General features: G+C 36.0%; 1 protein-coding gene across 1 annotated transcript in view; it reads left to right on the forward strand.

Moving 5' to 3' along the window:
* Positions 1-20,161, forward strand: part of SYT10 (synaptotagmin 10) — a 65,372-nt gene that overhangs the window by 10,605 nt on the left and 34,606 nt on the right. Inside the window, exon 2 of the mRNA XM_033223560.1 lies at positions 2,791-3,148. Within this exon, the coding sequence (XP_033079451.1) occupies positions 2,791-3,148 (358 nt within the window). The remainder of the gene's footprint in view (positions 1-2,790; positions 3,149-20,161) is intronic.

The raw sequence follows: 20,161 nt of genomic DNA on the forward strand, positions 1-20,161 counted from the left end.
TGATCTTTGCTTCAGACCTCATCCGTTGTCACCTTTTATGGGACTTAACTGTTAATTATTCTGCTTAACTGCCTATCCTTTCTTGTCCACTGATTCCTTCTCATTATTCTGAAGCATGCTGAGGTATTGCACATCGGAATAAAAACACCTTCATGAACTCCATGTGCTGCTGTAGTTATTGCTCCCTCTCTCTCCTCCTTTCCTAGGTATAATTTCTTGAAGGAATTATCTATTCTCACAGAGTCCACTTCCGCACTACCAGTCACTTCCTCTTTTTTTTTTTTTTTTTTTTGAGACGGAGTTTGCTCTGTGGCCCAGGCTGGAGAGCAGTGGCACAATCTCGCCTCACTGCAAGCTCCGCCCTCCGGGTTCACGCCATTCTCCTGCCTCAGCCTCCCGAGTAGCCTCAGCCTCCCAAGTAGGTGGGACTACAGGCGCCTGCCACCATGCCCGGCTAATTTTTTGTGTTTTTGGTAGAATCGGGATTTCAGCGCGGTAACCAGGATGGTCTGGATCTCCTGACCTCGTGATCCGCCCGTCTCGGCCTCCCAAAGTGCTGGGATTACAGGCGTGAGCCACCACGCCGGGCCGCCAGTCATTTCTTTTTTTTTTGGTTTGTTTTTTTGTTTGTTTGTTTGTTTGTTTGTTTGTTTTGTTTTGCCAGTCCAGCTGAGTCTGTCCCAGCTGCTTTTTTTTTTTTAATTTATTTATTTTTTTATTTTTTATTTTTTATTTTTTATTATACTTTAAGTTCTAGGGTACATGTGCATAACGTTTATATCATGTATAACACCCCAATGCAATCCCTCCCTCCTCCCCCCTCCCCCTGATAGGCCCCAGTGTGTGATGTTCCCCTTCCCGAGTCCAAGTGATCTCATTGTTCATCCACAGTAATCTGGTTAACACAACGTCTGCTTCACTGGTCTCATAGAATTCACTAAAGATATACTTGTTAAAGTTAATGGTCACTTCTCAACTCTTGTTTTAATTGAACTTATTTTAATGATCTACACTATCATTTCTTAAAATATTCTCCTAGCTTCTGTGAAAACCGAATGACCTGATTTTTTTCCATATCTTTCTTTCTTCTTTTCCCCATTCTTCTGTACAGGTTTCTTATTCCTTAAAACTCTTTTTCATTAAATATTGGTGTACTCAGAATTCTGTTAAAGAACATTTATCTTCTATGGATTCAGATCCCACTACTTAAGGAAGTTAAATTAGTTGCAATTTATTTAACTTGGATTTATGCATGACCAACAGGCTACTCAAAATTTCTACTTGCATGACTGTAAGTACTTCAAACTCAATACAACGAAAATTGAAATCATTGTGTTCCTTACTTCATCATCCCAGTGAGTCACATTCTTGTCCTTTTTAATCTTCACACTCCTTCACTAGGGCTTTGATTTTCTCTGGAATCTTTTCTTTCCCATTTCAGCAACCCTGGTTCAGAACCACTACAGTCTCTCACAAGGATAGCTGTTGTAATCTATTAACTAGTATTTCCTCTTCCAGTCTTGCCCTCACTTCTGTCTTCTTCTTAGCCAAAATGTTAGTTCTGAAATGCATATTTTCATTTCAACACCTTGATTTAAAATGTTTCTGGGACCACTCATTTTTCTTTGAATTAAATGTGTACTCCATGTCATAGTTAAATGAATCACAAATATGAAAATGTCTTTAAAAATTTTTGTTGACTTTATAAATTTTTGTAGATCCTCAATCTTTTGATAGGTTTTTTTTATTTTGTTAAACAAAGCTTGTTATTGGGGGAAAAGTATGTCACGAAGAATGCATTAAGCACTTGATTTCATGTTTAATATTATTAATGATTAGTCATAATTGCTATGGCAAGCAATGCAAAACATAAATAAAAGACAATAAGCTTGCTTACATAATTTTAGTTTTATTTTTCAGGATAAAATTCTACTTAATCTAACTTCTTGCACTGTTTTCTATTAAGCGGAATTTCCTTTCCCCCATGCCTTATGTCTCTGGATGCAAGGAGCTACAAGATTGTAATTATGATGGAATCTTGACCAATCCCCATCCTTAACAAATGATATATCAGTTTCCCCTTCTTTGAGGAAAAAGCTTGACATCTTCAATAAACGAAAATTTTATCCTTCTCTATATTGCAAAATGTACAGGGTCAAGTCCCCATGGAGAATGCCTGCACTAGTCCTGTGGGCCCATTTCCTGGTTCATAGATGACACCTTCTTGCTATGTCCTCACATGGTGGAAGGGCAGAAGAGCTCCCTTAGCCTACTTTATAAGGACACTAATCCTACTCATGAAGACTTCCCTCTCTACCTAATGTCCTCCCTAGAGGTCCCACCTCCTAATACCATGGCCTTGGGGATTAGGATGTCAGCATATGAATTTTGGGGATGATACAAAAATTCAGACCAGGGCACAATTCATTGATTAATTTAGGACTCAAGAAATTCAGAGAAATTAGGAACAAAAATAATACAAAATTATCAGAAAGAATCAATGGAGTTTGCAAAATCTTGGACCCATCATAGTGTACTTGGAAATATGCATACATCATAATTTTCCTGTATGTAATTAGAATTTTTACCGGGGTGGAACTTTTCAATTATCTCCTTTGAGAATTTCCAGGAATGATTATTAACTTTTTCTTCCTACAAAGATAAATTAAAATTGAGTTTTTGAAACTCTAAATCAGGAAATAATAACAATTATGATGTAAAATTTTCTTTTCATTTCTGCTTTTCAATATACAATATTAATTAATCATTTTTACATTATAACTTTTCCAGATATTTCGGTCAGCCTGTTAGCAGTCGTTGTCAGCTTTTGTGGACTGGCCTTGTTGGTTGTCTCACTTTTTGTCTTCTGGAAGCTGTGTTGGCCATGCTGGAAAAGCAAACCTGTGACTTCCAACGTCACTACCCTTCCACAGAGCATTTCAAGTGCTCCTACTGAAGTTTTTGAGACTGAAGAGAAAAAAGAAATTAAGGAAAATGAAAAGCCAGCCATAAAAGCTATTGAGCCTGCAATAAAAATCAGCCACACTTCCCCTGATATCCCAGCAGAAGTCCAAACTGCTTTAAAAGAACATTTAATTAAACATGCACGTGTGCAAAGACAAATTACTGAGCCTACGTCATCATCTCGGTAAGGAAAGATTAACTATATAAAACTGGTGTGTGTGTGTGTGTGTGTCTGTGTGTGTATGAAATTTCGTAAGAGAGAAAAACTTTAGTTGGAAGAAAAGAGAAACAGGAGAAATGGGAAAGACATAGGAAATAGATAAATAAAGAGAGAAAGGGTAGGACAGAGTACATAGGGGCAGAGAGAGAGAAACTAAGGACAAAGAAGCCAAATAGGGAGCAGGACCATGAGAGGGGCTTAGCAGACTGTGAGGTTTCAGTAAAATTGTGTAACTACAGATTACTGTTAAACTTTCTCCTTTGAAATATCATCAGTTGATAGCTGCTACTTGTAGTCTTTCAACTTAATTTAATTCAACCAATAAATATTAAGAAAGCCATTTGAAATGCATATCATGGAGGCTCTATACAATCAGGAATCATCTAGAATTTCACAATCACAACTAACAGATTCATATTTAGTCTGCAACTATTTAACACATATACCAAAAACATGAAACTTCATTGTGTGTTTGAGCTCATGTAGACCGGATTCTTAACTGCGCAAAGTATAAGTTCCACAAGAAGCCAAATATCATGGGCATATGGAGGAGTGTACATAAAAGGGAGGAAGAAGAGGACTTCCTTAAGGAAATACATTTTAACTCAGCCTGGGAAAATCAGCAAAACTTTGTTGGAATTAATTCACCACAGTATATTCTAACTGTATTAACTGTACAGGAAAAAATGATTCTTGTAAAGAGGCATTTTTTTCTGCTAAGTATAGGCCTCAGTTCTTAAAACAAATTGCATGAGAGCAGTTTTTCTCGGGTTCCCAAAAGTAGCAACTAGTTTTATTCTAGGGTAGGGTAAAATCAGTGATCTCTTATTGAGAGGAAACTGCTATTTCCTGCAAACTGATTGACTTCCTAATCTTACTTTTTTGTCTCTCTAAACTGAAGGTGCATCCATGTTTTCCAACATGGTAATACTTTGTGGGCTTCAAAATCTATCAAATTGAAAAACTGGGACATATTGGTTACTGGAGTTGAAAGACTGTTCAATAGCATTTTGTGTAAATAAGAGAATTGTATCTACAAGTAAATCCACTTCTTACTCAAATGTATTCCAGAGGGATAAGAATAATTGTTACCTTTGAGATAGGGAACTTTGGGATAAGGAGGGTGGATGGAGGTGTCCTTTTCATGTTACACTTTTCTGTGCTACTTAAATTTTATAACTAAGGAATGCCTCATATTCTGTTTATATTTTTACAAGTTTTCCTGAGCAATGATATTTAGGTTCATTTTAAATTTTCTTATTTATGATTTTTGTGTAATGTAACCCAATAAATATCCACGTTAATTTTTATTATATATTTATTGAACTATATATATATTTATTGAATTATGTATATATTTATTGAACTATAAAATAATTGTCCAATAAACCACTTTTTTTTACATGTTTTACAAATAGAGGAAAAATGTCTTTGGGAGGAGCTTCCAGTTTTCCAAGACATTGATCTCACTATACTTATGGGGAAAACTGCTGTAAAATTACCTGATGTATTTACTTGATTATCACTACCATCCCTGAAAACTTTGGCCAATTATGATATTTTATAGCCACGAAGACTTAAGACATTCAGAAATTTCAGGGTAAAAATCTTCAATTAATCTGCAAAACATTTTAAAAATACCAACCACTGTGAATATATATTAGCTTAGCATTCAGAATTATTCAACTCTTTAGCTGATATGTACAGATTATATAAGGATACTCAATGAAGACAAATTCAGGTAATCAATGTTTTTTTGGAACCTCAGAAAAACAAAATACTGTCTCCAAAATATTTTCTGTTGAGTATAAAGAGACCACTTGTCTGATTATCCCTAGCTAGAGGAGAATGAAAACACGTGAGCGAAGGCTTCGTTTTGCTAGCTATGGATTTCTCAGTAATTATGTGAAATTGAACAACTCAGAAAAACATAAAAATTTCAACCTTAAAATCATAAAAATTAGATTGTGTATATCTGATATTTTCTAAGAGGAAAAACTGCAACACACATTCAGAGTTTTGCTAGAAATTTGTTATCATTTCACCTGCCTCTGACTTTCATTGTTCATATGGGTGGTTGGGGAAAGAAGAAGAAGAAGAAAAGAATTTTGAGCACTTGAAATTTTGTCACTATGCCAAGGCACCCTTCCTGATAATCCTTCCCCAACCTGCATGAAGTGAGTATTATTAATTATCCCCATTACATGTGAGTTAAATGAAACCCAGAGAGATTTAAAAAGTTGCCTGAAGTCATGCAGCTGGGAAGAGTAAAAATTCAAATTTATCCAGTTGGAAGAACACAAATTAAGCATAAATGCCACGGGGATGTAGTTTTCCTGCAAGTAAATATGTTGGCTACAAAGTATGCTTAGGACAGGTAGTTGGGAGGTTGGAGAGTTAGAGCATCTTCCTGTTTATCCTACTCAATTAAAAATCTGGAATTTTATATGATTATCATGAATGACTAGAGTCATGATTTGAATCTGTTTAGCCTTGGGATGAATTCCTTGCAGAAAACATGATTAGTTCTAGTTCTCAAAACCCTCATCTACATTAATTACTTAATCTTACTAGAAATTACCTTTATAGAGAGAGGAAGAGGAAATTGCTGAGTTCATTATGTAGTCCACATGAACACAGAGATCGAGGGTACATTATTATGAGTCAAATTATTCTGCTCATATGCCAACTTTTCACTGAGATGTAGCAAAATCAAACCTACATGCACAGGCACACACACACACACACACACACACACACAGATGCACACACACACACTGAATTTAACTTTAATACTTTGTTTCCTCACCTTATTAGTATGTCACAGTTCCAGTCTGTTGGGACTCCTTTTAAGTTGGCTCAGACATCATAGTCTTTCAAGTTTTACTTGTCTCTATATTTAAATAGTATCCTGATGGGCCTAGAAGTTAGCAGCATTGCTAGAAACACACATTTCTCAAATTCTCGTCTCCCTTTTCAAATACCTGGACATTTTGCCCTATCAGCCTGCCAGGCAACCAAACAACCCAGCTGGCATTTATGTATTTCTTCGTTACTAATATTCTTTAAGCATCATCTTGATTGATTGTTTATGCATCCAATAACCTTATTCAACATATATTTAATCCTGGGTATAGTCAATATATCCTACTCCTTCCACTCTGAAAACTCTAAGAATCTGTGACCACTTCTGTAAATTTATAATATAATGTGGAGACAATACATGCAATACCAATATAAGGAATTACAAATGCCAGCTATGTGATGGAGAAAGTGGAATTCAGAACATTGAAACATTATTTCCAGCTAAGGCATGTAGAAGAGCCATTAAGCTGAGTCAAAGGAAACTGGGAATTCATGTAAGTGGCAATTGGGAGAGGACGTGCATCCTAGATGGAAACATATTATGTGAAAAATCATAGAGTAGGAAGTTTTGCTACGAAAACAGCAGGTAAGGTACTTTGATCAAAAAATAGGGTAAAGTGAAGGAATAATGGACGATAAAATCAGCTGAAATTGAAATATAGTGAAACCTTGAAATCATGGCCAACATGTTCAGAGTCTTTCTTGTCAAAAAGTGTTTGTAGCAGAGGAGTTCTATGGATAAGTGTTGTGTTTTAGGATAATTCACCTGGCAACATTTTATAAGACAGACTATAGGAGAAGATATCTACTTTGTAATTACTTTTTATTATGTTCAAGCGTAATAAAAACCAGGAAATAGAAAACAACAACAACAAAAAAAGAAACGTAAGAAAATTTGTAAAGGAAAATCTAAGATCCCTTGTAAAAAAACATTAAGTGGCAATTCAGTAATTCCATGTCTAGTCCAAATCTTTTAAAAGTCATTCAAGGCTGTTATACTATGATTATACCAAGCTACCATTAGCATTTTTGTTCTATATACCCCCACATATAGAGTTGTATGCTGCTTTCTTAGGCAGAAAATCTGCCGTATTCACTTCTATATTGCTTCTTGATGCCTTAACAAAACACTGTAGGAGCTCAAAGTGAACTTACTGAATTAAAAGAATCAATAAATGAATTCAATGACCTCATCTTGTTTATCCCATTGATCTTTCATGGTTGCTCACTAGAAGGGTGCTTGGTCTTTTTACCATCCTCCTAAAGACCTGACTCTCTTTGCCTGTGTGCTTTTGTTCATTCTGCTTTCCTTGTGTGGAGTAACAATCTCGTTTTTATGTACTGTAAGATCTTTAAGGAAAATGCATCTGAGAGCCCAACTTTATCTGCCCAATTATTAACTATTATCCTTTATTATTTATTTATTTTTTTTTTTTTTTTTTTTTTTTTTTTTTTTTTTTTTTTTGAGACGGAGTCTCGCTCTGTCACCCAGGCTGGAGTGCAGTGGCCAGATCTCAGCTCACTGCAAGCTACGCCTCCCGGATTCACGCCATTCTCCTGTCTCAGCCTCCCAAGTAGCTGGGACTACAGGCGCCGCCACCTCGCCCGGCTAGTTTTTTGTATTTTTAGTAGAGACGGGGTTTCACTGTGTTAGCCAGGATGGTCTCGATCTCCTGACCTCGTGATCCGCCCGTCTCGGCCTCCCAAAGTGCTGGGATTACAGGCTTGAGCCACCGCGCCCGGCCTATCCTTTATTATTTAAAGCTGTTATTGCTGTATTAAATAACAAATTGCTATATTAAAACAACAATGCTGTTAAAACTGTAATTGCTAATTACAACCTAGCAATTATTTTGTATCCTAATATTGAGCTCCAGCTGTTTCCAAACGAGATGCTAAATTTTCAGAGAACAAGGGTGTATAATCTACTTTTATGCCCTCCTAATTTCCAACAGTGTGTAGGTATATAAGTGTCAGTTGAATGCTTTTGATTGATTGATCATCTTACACTTCATTTTGCCTTTTTAAATACATCATCTTTAAAAGCCACACCAGCTGATGAGTGGTGAGATACACTGTGTTCATATTAGAAAGAAGTTAATGATAGTATTCTCACAGGGATGAGTATGAGGATCAATTTTATGTGCATTTATTAATGGTGTAAAGACAAGGTGAATAGTAACTGGCAAAATAATGTATTGAGGATGAGGAATTATGTAGACTTTAGGACTCTAAGTACCTATTGAAAATAATTAGGAACTGTAATAGCAGAAACAATTGAACATGAAACAAAAGCAGGAAAATATACATGGGAAGAAATCACTGACTTATATGTGCTGATGAATTTACAATATTTACAATTAGCTATGGTTGATTAGAAGAGTAATGCTTAAAATCATCATGCATAGTATCCGAAAGAATGCTTAATGTACATTATTATAAGAAAAATGAAAAATTATTTAAAAATACATAAAATGAGATTCCATAGTTAACTTTACTGTAAGAATGTTTTTAAAAAATTGAATTTCTCTGAAAAAGATAGCTAAAATTGAAATTATCTATGCTAAAACACTGTAAGGAATGAAAAATGAGATGTTACAAAAAGGAGGAGTTTAAAAGATGTATGGCTAGCTAGGGTATCAAGTAGCAACACTTGCCCAGAACAATGGAACGACTTGAGATCTGTCTCCCTGAGATAGAAGTTCATAAAACATGCTTTGCAGGAACTTGAGGTGGTTAAATAATGCCCTTCATGAAAGAAATGTATTAGGTGTACACCCTTGCCTCTTTTCTGAAAAGAGATGACTCTTTGAACACAACTCTTTGGTTGTGCCAGAATCACAACCTTAACAAAATGATTGAAATTTGAAGTTTGTTTTCTGGCACTTATAAATATTGTCTTATACACAAACACTGATTCGGTTCTTTTTTGCTGTTGTTGTTGTTTTGATACAGGGTCTCACTTTGTTGCCCAGAAGTGCAGTGGCATGATCATAGCTCTCTGCAGCCTTGAGCTCCGAGTTCAAATGATCCTCTTGCCTCAGCCTCCCAAGTTGCCAGGACTACAGGCACGCACCACCAGGCCTGGCTAATTTTTAAAATTTTTTTTGTAGATATGAGGTCTCAAAATGTTACCTAGGCTGGTCTTGAATTCCTGGCCTCAAGTAATCCTCCCACCTCAGCTTCTTGGTCTTCTATATAATATGAATAATGCTTGGGAAGTTTGGTTTTATTAGTCACAGGAATCGTATGGTAAATTATTTTCATACAAACTCCGACATACATTTTCTTAGTTCCTAGCAAATGTTTATGATGAAATACATTAAAAGATGAATAATACTTAGTCTCTGCCATGATAAAGACCACAATTTAGAAGAAAGTCTTGGAGAGTGGAAGACAAATCTGAAAACAGGTAATTTCAATACACTATGTGCAGTAAGGTCAAGGAGATGTGGAGACACAGACGAAGGGTCGTCAAGACTGGTACATGAACCCGGTTATATAGCTATGACTATTCTTCTCCAAAACCTAGCTGAGCTCACCAGGAGGTAAGCTCATGAGAGTCAGAAACATATTACAAAGTAAAGGAAGGCATAAAATTGCACACTGAGCATAGAAATCCAGAGCTAGAATTATGGTCAAATGACCTTCTAGGAATCAAGTAATGCTAAAAAATAAGTTCTTGGATTTATTCTTTGGACCAGTTGTTATTGAGAATTTTTTAATGTTTAAGGCTTCAGTCTGTATTTACTTCTTTTCTTGTAATATATGTGTTATGTTCTCAGCACATTATCTGTAGATCAAAAGCTATGAAGAAGTATTTTCCAAGCTAATTACTTCATATACATTTATTTAAATATATGCTACATCAAAAGCAATTGCTTATCATTGTTTTATGATGTTTATATCTTATATCTTTTTTAAACATGGAGAGAAGTCAAAGTAAGTATTTTAAGAATAACTGAATTGCCTCCTTAGCACAATAGGCAGTATGTTATTCTCATAATCTGAAGGTTTTAAGTTCAGAATAAGTGAACATTTATTTCATTAAATTTATTAAAGAACCAATTGCCTGTAAATTCTTGAATAGAATAAAGGTAAACTACTGAATGGATTTTAGCCACCTCTTTAAATAATTGAGAAGAAAACTAGTTGTTTCTCTAGCTTTTATTATTATTATTCAATTGCTATTTAGTTACATGGCTAAATTTTTCAGAGAAAATATTTTCTTTCTTCAACAATATTTATTGAACACTTATTATGTCATAGACATTTTTCTTGAAATTTGATACACATTTGGCACAAAACTGTCAAAAGTCTCCCCCCCACACACACACATTCTTATAAATTATATGAGGTTATAATAGGTAATAAGTCTTATAGAAAATTATAGCACAAAATAAAGGGATTGGAAAGTCTGAGTGGGAGGCAGTGTTGCAATTTTAAACATCGTAGTCAGGATAGATCTTCCTGAGAAGGTAAATTGAGCGAAGACTCAAAGTGGTAGAGAGGTAGGCCTTGAGGAGTCTGGGAGGGCTTTTCATATAGAGGAGGCAGGTGCTGCAAAAACCCTGAAGCTAGAACCTGCGCTACATGTTCCCACCAAGAGAAATCTAGGAGACAAAGCAGAGGTAGAGGGGGCTACATTATTTTTGGCTTTTACTCTGAGTAATATGGGAAGCCACTAGAGGAAGTCAAAGGAGTGGCATGACCTGTTTTTAAAATATGATTCTGCCTGCTGTATTGAAAATAGACATTGAGGAAGGCACAAGGATAGAAGCAGAAAGTCCACTAAGGAGGCTCTAATCCAGGTCAGAGGTGATGATGTTTCAGACCAGGGAAGTGGTAGTTAATAATGTTCGTGAGAACTGACTGGATATATTTTGAGGGTGTAAGAAACAGACTAGCCTGATAGATGAGCTGGGGCATGTGAGTGAAATAAGAAGAACAAAAATGACTTGAAAATTTTGGACTGAGCATCTGAGAAAATCAAGTTGAGACAGATGAGACTGTGAATGGAGTGAGTTTGAGAGGCAAGAAGAGGAGATCTGGACCTGTGGCATTTAAGGATTCTATTAGAAATCTAAGTGGACAAGTTCAGTGGGCAACTAGATAATGACTCTGGAACTCTGAAGTGAATCTGTGATATGTATATCAATTTGGGATCCTGAGCATGTAGATTATGTCCTCAGCCAGGAGATGATATCATCAAATAGTTGAGAGTAGATGGGAAAAAGAAGAAAAAGGATAAATTTCTGAGCGTTGAGAGATTGGGAACCGCCAGGTGGACTGAGAAGTAGAGGCTAGTACAGTAGGAGGGAATCTGGGAGGGTGGAACCTGGAAGCCAAGTGAAGAGAGTAAGTAAGCTCCCAGGAGGGAGTAGCTGTCAGGGGAGTGTGCTAAGGCTGGGTGGAATGATTGTGAATGGACCTGTTTGAATTTAGCAATGTGGGGGTGACATTGTTCACATTTTGAAGAGTAATTGTGGTACAGTATATGAAAAGCTGATTAGAGTAAGTTTAAATAGAATCTGGACAGTGAATATACTGTAATTAACTCTTTCAAAAAGTTTTGCTGCAAATGTGTTAGAGAAACAGAGCAGCACAGAGAAAGTGGGGTGAATAGAAAGTTCTTTTAACTTTACATCTCAATTCAGACAACCCTTCCAACTCACCAAAACCTCCAATCTGTTGATTCTGTCACTATGTCATAATTCCTATATCCTTGATATTATTATTTTTTTCTTCTTTACTCAGTTTCAATTCCATGGTCAATCAGAGCCACTCTTGTGTACATCGTCAATTCTCTTGTTGCTTTCTATTTTTGTATTTGCAGGGCAAAACCACAGCCCTCCCTGAATTCATTGCTCTGTCACCTGTACACTTGCACATGTGCAATGTGACTGGGAAAAAAATTACTGTGAATATGACTGGAAAAAAATATAAACAACTCTCATGAATCCACTTGAAATTCATGACCACATTCCTCATTTAGCTAGCTAGTGCTAAAACAAAAATCTGTTTTCCCTCTCAATCTTTGAGAGTCACAAGACTATTGTGTTGATACATTTTCTGTTGCTCATAGCAGAATATCAGAAGCTGGATAATTTATAAAGAAAATGAATTTATTTCTTACAGTTAGAAAAGCTTTTAAGTCTGTGGTTGAGGGGCCACATCTGTCAAGGGTCTTCTTGCTGGTGATGACTCTGCAGAGTCCCAAGGTGGTGCAGAACATGTCAAGGCAAAGGGGCAGAGTATGCTAATATGCTAGCTCAGCAATCTCTTCCTCTTCTTATAAAGCCAGCAGCTGCACCCCTGTGATCATCCACAAATCTATTAACTCATTAATCCATTGATTCATGAAAGGATTTAATCAATTTATGAGGGCAGAGCCCTTATGCCCTAGTCACATCTTACAATACAGGCTCTGCCTCTCAATACTGCCACATCAGGGATTAAGTTTCCATGTGAGTTTTGGGAGGGACATTCAAACCACACCATTTTATGCCTTCTCACCTTTTTTCAAACTTCTATCACCTTCTTCCTCATTCTCAGTTTTCAGTTTTAATTAATGACCTTACTTCCCATTTTACTAAGAAAATTGAAGCAAAGGGCAGAAACCTTCCACAGACTCCCACCACATCATCAACCCTCTTACCAGCATCTATCCCATATATATGCCTTCCTGATTGATACTATGGTAACTATCAATGCACCTATCTATAACTAATCCCTCCACTTTCATGTTAGATCCCACTTTGCCTCCTGTCACTTCTAAGAATCCTCCTCTCTGATGTTTGCATTATTAATTCTCCCCCTCTCTTTTATTAGTACTCTCAGCACAAGAGCATACCATTGTTTCTTCCATCTTAAAGGAACCTGAAAAGGTAGGAAGTGTTGATCAGAGGGAAGCATGCCTGAAATTGCGGTTGTGGAGAGCTTGCAGTTGACGATGACAAAATCTGGCTATTTACATAATAGTGACTGAGGTTAAGTAGAGAACATCATTGAAAGAGAGGAGTTCATTGAACCTTGAGGCCAAAGGGTTGGAAGAAATACTTTGATTGCCAGAATTAGAGCAGAAACATTGTAAAAGAGAATGTTCATGAACCAGAAGACTAAGATAATGAAGACTTTATAGAGAGGGTTTTGGATATCAATAGATCACTAACAGTAAGTGGTAATGGGAGTGTGATTTCTTGACTTGAGCTTCAGAGATGGGTATGGTAGCTTAAAAGAGAATGGTGTGAGCCAGGCTTGGTGGCTCACACCTATAATCCCAGTACTTTGGGAGGCTGAGGCGGGTGGATTGCCTGAGGTCAGGAGTTCAAGGCCAGTTTGGCCAACATGGTGAAACTCCTTCTCTACTAAAAATACAAAAAAATTAGCCGGGTGTAGTGGCTTTAATCCTAGCTACTTGGGAGGCTGAGTCAGGGGAATTGCTTGAACCAGGGAAGCGGAGGTTGCTGTGAACTGAAATCATACCACTGCACTCCAGCCTGGGTGACAGAGTGAGACTCTGTCTCAACAACAACAAAAAAGAGAATGATGTGAAGTAGTAATGGGGGTCAAGAAGAAACAGTTACTTCGCTGGCAAGCTGGTGGAATAAGGGCCATGGGAAATAACAGCCACCATGTGAGAGGAACACATAGGAAATGATGTCCTTGGGGAAAAGCCAAATTTCTACCAGGTAAATAAGGTGAGAAAACATTCCAAAAAGGGATTAAGAATATAGAGGTCAATGGGTTATTTTTAAAAATCCACTGTGGCATTTTATACAGTTTACTTTCCTTATGGTCTTTTGCATGGTATATGCTCAGATATTTGTGTAATGAATGAATCACCTTGTCTTTGTTTCAAGTTGAATGGAAGAAAATAGGAAACTGAGAATAAAAACTTTGTTTACCAGAAACTTGATTTAGTCTTGCTACTCAAGCTTCTTTAACTATGAAATCAGGATCTAACTGAATATATGATGAGAATTTCTGATGCAGATTTTAATACTAAAATGGAGATACATTTCTTTTAAACATTTAATTATTAAATAAATAGAAAGCTGCTAAAGATATTTTTACTTTTCTTCTGTAATTTCTTAAGCAATATCTAAGGTTAATTTAATAGATAGTAGAGACATTGCAAATTAGAGCAAGAGGATATAGGTTTCCCATTAGATGCTGAGATTTGAAGTCAGGTGGTCTCTTTAGCCCAGAGTAGTGGTCCAGGACATGCTTACATGGAAATGACTTTGTACATCCCCAGGAAGCCTAGATTTGACTTTGTCAAAACTAGAGTTCATTATGGCATTTGCACTTCAGCTCCTTGTGTCCTGAATTATAATAGTAATAACTAATATCAATATGAAAAATGATACCTGGGAAAGTCATATACAATATATCATTTAATCTTCTCAAAAACTGTAAAAGAACCATTTTATAAATGAGAAAAATAAAGCTCAAACAAGTTAAGTGATGTGCCAAATTTACCCTCACTACATAGGGAAGCTGGAACCAAACTGTAGTCAGATTCTAGTCCAGCACTTTTTCCACCTCATCTCTCTGTAAAAATCTTTAAACACTTTCTTCTGATAGGTGGGAAGAATTTGCTCATATTCCAGTGAGTTTCCGGGACTCTAACCACATGTCCACCAAAGTCAAAGCAGCTCTGTCTTTACATAGTCAAATTCTAGCCTCAGATTTTACTGGAAGAAAAGGATCTATTGGTAGTAAATATTTGAAAGTGACCATATTAATACATTATATTCCAGTGCCATCAACTAATATTGATGATATCTAGCTACCCTCAGAGTTACAGGTTAGATGGGGAAAGTTTTTCCTTCTCTGGGAGAATGCTTGGACAGTGCTAGGTTTGAAGAATAAGATGGAATTTAGGTTGGTGCAAAAATAATTGCGGTTTTTGCCATTACTTTCAATAGCAAAAAATGCAATTACTTTTGCACCAACCTAATACTAGGTTTGAAGGATAAGCATGGGGTTAGTAACAGTCAAATGACTTGCACTGTGATTGGTTGGATATTTGTGTGAGACTATATAGCCACTAATCACTGTCATTATAAAAGAGAAAAAACAAAATCCAGAAGAAAAAGATTTGTGTTGTCATGGCAATAGTTTAACATTGTACTCATTAAAGCTTGTCTTAACTGACTAAACTGTGACTTAGAATATGTGCTATTTACCCTATAATTAGGACACTGACTTACTAGAACAAAAATATTACTGGTTTTTTATTCTCATAAGGGGCTTTACAGCTGCAAAAATATAAAAAGAATCATAAGGAAGAAATTACTAATTTTGGCACAGAGGATAGAAAATTGAAGTTTTATAATATTGAAAAGCACAAGGGAGTGTGAAATGATGGAATAAATCTATTAAAAAAATAAAGAATTAACTTCTTAGGGGTTTTGCTCCCAAAAATCAAAAGCTTGTTGCATAACTGAAAGTGATTTTAGCAAGAATATTAGATTTTCTGTTCAATAAAATATCCTAAATATCTTAAGAATAATGAATATGCAAACTAGATTATACTAGATCCTTTTAATATTTCACAGTAATATATACCACTTATATTCCTTTTTATATTCTTTTCATTTTCATAAATTCTCTCTGACCTTTGCTAACCCTAATTTAAGCTCCTGATCCTTAATATCTGGGGTAGATTCAAGGTCAAAATACATTTCATGTCATGCCTAGTGCAATAGAGTGACATATATCTGAAGAAACAAATCACTTCAAGATTTAAGTTAGCAAAGACTTTTTTACATGTATACTCATACAGAAACTAAAATATTGAGTCATAAAGTCAGTGTAGTTTAAATTGGGGCTAATTTTCTCACCTGAGATAAAGTAATTCTAGTATGTTTCTCTATATAGTAACAGTTTTTCAATTATAGTCAAATTTTAAAATAGTCATTTTTAAAATATGATGTACCACAAATCGCCTTACAAATTTTACTTTGTTGCTATTTTCAAAATGTGTCATTTCTAATAAAATGTATCATAACTATAAACTCAATAAGAAATTTGTTCACAGTGTCTCATCATAATTTCATTTACAAATTAAACATTTGTGCTCCCTTCTAATTTTTGGTAACAAGTCAAATAAGTTAAAACCTCTAAAAACATATCTCAAGCTATTTTAACCAAATAAACTTTAGATCTTAGTGGATTACATAATTATGTTATATATAATATTTAAGTGGAAAACATATAAATATATATTGATTCATATATATGAATATTAAATTGATACTTTAATATTTTATATGGTTATTTAGTAGAATAACTGACTTTTGAAGTAATTTATTCAAATAGGATAACCATTAATATAACAGTATAGATAGCATGGTGGCTAAAGGTGTGGCCACTAGACTCAGACTGCCTCAGTGAAATTTTAATGTTAGCACCTGCCTACCAGCAAGACTTTGAATACATTACTCACTTCTCTGTGCCTCAGTGTCCTCATTTGGGAACATAATAGTGAGTGCCTGATTGGGTTACCTGAGGCTCAGTTGAATTGATAAAGAATTTACACCCATACCTGCAACATCATAAGTACTCCTGTGTTAGCTTTTACTGGCAAAATCTGAAGAGCAAAGACATCCTAACTTTTTATTGTGAAAATGTTGTAGTGTATATTTCTTTATTTTTCCCCATCTTTTATTATTCCTTTTTATTTTCTTCCAAATTGTATTAGACATTATTTTTTTCATATTCCAATTCTTGGCATAGTTCAGCACTAATCTGATATTGGAATATCATTTTTCCGTACGCTTTCTCCTTTTATCCGTATAATTCTCTGTAACAGCACACTAAAAGCTTCTCATTCTGGGGGTGAAGCTGAGCAGAATGTGGAGGACAAGATCTTTCAAAAACACTGCAGTTTACTTTCACTTGTAACACCCTTCCACCACTTTACTAGTATGAATCTTTAATTTGCAATGTATGTACTGAACCATAGGTCCTTTAAACAAATGTTTGAGAGGTCTGTGAATAGTACAGTAGAAACAAGCAGAGCTACTGATACTCTCACGGCTCATTTCGGTTTGTCCTCCTTATCTGTATGAAAGGGGACCATAAAGAGAGGTTGAATTAGTTTCAATACAGCCCTAAGCATTTTCTATGGTGTTTTTTGAATTACTGCTCAACAGTTCAGTACAGTTAAAGTAAATAAGCAAATTAAATGTAAGAGAATGAACTTGGCAACACCTTAGTTTATAATTCTGATTTTAACAAATTCTATTATATTAATGCACATAATATTGATGCTGCGTTGTAAACATTTAGGCCCATAAAATTATTGAAGGACTGTAGAATGACAGAGAATCACAGAGTAAACTTAAGGTTAGAAAACACTTAATGCTTCCTGCCTCAAGTGAGATGCTAGACTTGAGGCCAAATCTTACTTGAGGCAGGAATATTTTTCTACAGCATCTAACCTTTGTTCTACATTTCCAGCTTGAGGAAATTCACTACTTCACTGTGTTGGAGAGCTCTAGATCTTAAACGTTCCTTTATATTAAGCTAAAATTTATCTTCTGTCCCTTCCATAAATTCCTAAATGCTGTCATGACAGTCCTTCGGGCATTAGAAGACAGCTAGCCTTAATCCATCTTTACCCTATTCTTCAACTGCTTCTCCTTTCTAGGTTCAAAATCCTCAGCTCCTGTCACTACTTCTCAAATGGTATTGTGCCCAAGCGTCTCACTTCTGGATGGTCACTAATTTGTAAACTTTTCTTTGAGATCAGGAGATCAAGGCCATCCTGGCTAACACGGTGAAACCCCGTCTCTACTAAAAATACAAAAAAAAAATTAGTCGGGTGTGGTGGCAGGTGCCTGTAATCCCAGCTACTCAGGAGGCTGAGGCAGGAGAATGGCATGAACCCGGGAGGTGGAGCTTGCAGTGAGCCAAGATCGCGCCACTGCACTCCAGCCTGGGCAACAGAGAGAGACTCCGTCCCCAAAAAAAAAAGAAAAAAAAAAGAAATCAATCTTCTCACGCCTGTAATCCCAGCACTTTGGAGGCCAAGGTGGGCAGATCACTTAAGATCATGAGTTCGAGACCAGCCTGGCCAACATGGTGAAACCTCATCTCTACTAAAAATACAAAAATGAACCAGGTGCAGTGGCGGGAACCTCTAATCTCAGCTACCTGGGAGCCTGAGGCAGGAGAATCGCTTGAACCTGGGAGATTGAGGTTGCAGTGAGCCAAGACCGTGTCACTGAACTTCAGCCTGGGTGACAGAGTGAGAACCTATCTCGAAAAAAAAAAAAGAAATCGAGCTTCATTTGTACATCAGTGAATCAAATATTAATCATGCAATGTCATCCATATTACTTAGTGCTGTAACAGGTGTAGACCTGCTGCAATAGACAACAAAAGTGAACAAAGTATTTTGAAATCAGTGTTCTGAGGGTGCACTGCCTGGATATTAAGTGTAAGACAGAGCTGGAAGGAAAAAAAAAAAAGCCAGCTGAAGGTGACTGGAGAAAGCAAAGTATATAGTGATAAGGATCTGGACTCCATAGCAATGGAAAAGGAGTGGAGTGAATAATTATATGAGATGTTTCAAAGGAAAAGCAACAGGATTTAGAAAACCGAGTAAATGCTATGTGTAAAGGGAGAATGATTCAAAGCATACTTCATGCTTGGAAGCACGAGTGACTGATAAAAATGTTAGTGCTATTGTCAGAGATTGTGGGATAAAGAACGAATTTGCAAGCAAAAGGGAGAAAATGATGAGTTTGCTTGCATTTGGAGCAAAATGAAGACACCTGTTTAGAAAGCTTCCTTAGAAATTTAGAGATATGGGACTAGAGGTTTATGTAGCTGGGATTTATCTGAGAAACCATCAGATTCAAGACAATAATTATAGTCCAAGAACTGATGAATAGTCTGATGGACAGACTGACGAGAAATATAACAAAAGACCTGGCTTTGAGGAGATATGGCACAGTTCATGCCAGAAAGCTTGGAGGAAGTATAAAAGAAGCAGACCTTTAATGCAAGTCACATGTAGAAGACATTAGTAAGCTTATATATTTAATATTCTGGAAATGTTGACTAGATGAGTAGTAATAGTGACTGTAGGAAATTCAGTCTGAATTTTTAAAAACTTGTTTTGTTGGGCTCAAATTCTAAAATTCTACATTTGTTCTTATCCTTAGAGTTTCTGAAGACCACAGCATGTTGAAAAAAAAAGATAATGTACTCATTTTTGGCGGTCACAACCATATATTCTTTTTAAAAGTAAATATTCATTTAGTAAGATTAAGAATTAGAAACAACTCATTATAAGAAAATGTGGACTTATAATATGTTTTTGTTTTAATACTGTAGTCACTAAAACGTGAAATTCACGAGACCCAAATATCCAGATAAAAACAAACCAGCCATCTGAATGATTTTGTCTGTATAATGCTTACATCTAGATAGACCCAGATGATTGATAACATTCACAATTTTCTGTGGAATATTGAATTTTTTGCTAATCAGGTTTCTTTAGAATTGTTTTTAATTTTTTGCTTAATTTTAATTATATGCTTATGATTGAGAGTACAAAATTCCAAAAGCTTATGAAAATTAACATTTGCCAGCCACATGTTGTGGCTCACATGTGTTATCCCAGCACTTTAGGAGACCGAGGTGAGAGGATTGTGTGAGTCCAGAAGTTCAAGACCAGCCTGGACAACATAGCAAGACTCTGTCTCTGCAAAAAATTTAAAAATTAACTGGGCAGGTAAGGTGGCGCACGCCTGTAGTCTCAGCTACTCAGGAGGTAGAGGCCAGAGGGTGACTTGAGCTCAGGAGTTTTAAGCTACAGTGAGCTATAATAGCACTACTATACTCCAGCTGGGGTGACAGAACCTGTCTCAAAAAAACAAACACACACACACACAAAGAACATTTAAGTGTTTTAGGTGTTCTGGAATTTTAGGGGACTTCTCTTTGAATATTGTACTTCTTTATTTTTCTTCAAAAGTACCTCTTTGATTATATGTTTGTGTCTATCTATGTAGATATAGATATCTTTTCACTGTTCTGGGGGTGGGGGAGAGTTTATATGCCACTGTATAACATTCTCATCGAAATGAT

Source organism: Trachypithecus francoisi, unplaced genomic scaffold (assembly GCF_009764315.1).
Source record: "Trachypithecus francoisi isolate TF-2019V2 unplaced genomic scaffold, Tfra_2.0 Lachesis_group11, whole genome shotgun sequence".
NCBI classification, from domain to species: Eukaryota; Metazoa; Chordata; class Mammalia; order Primates; family Cercopithecidae; genus Trachypithecus; species Trachypithecus francoisi.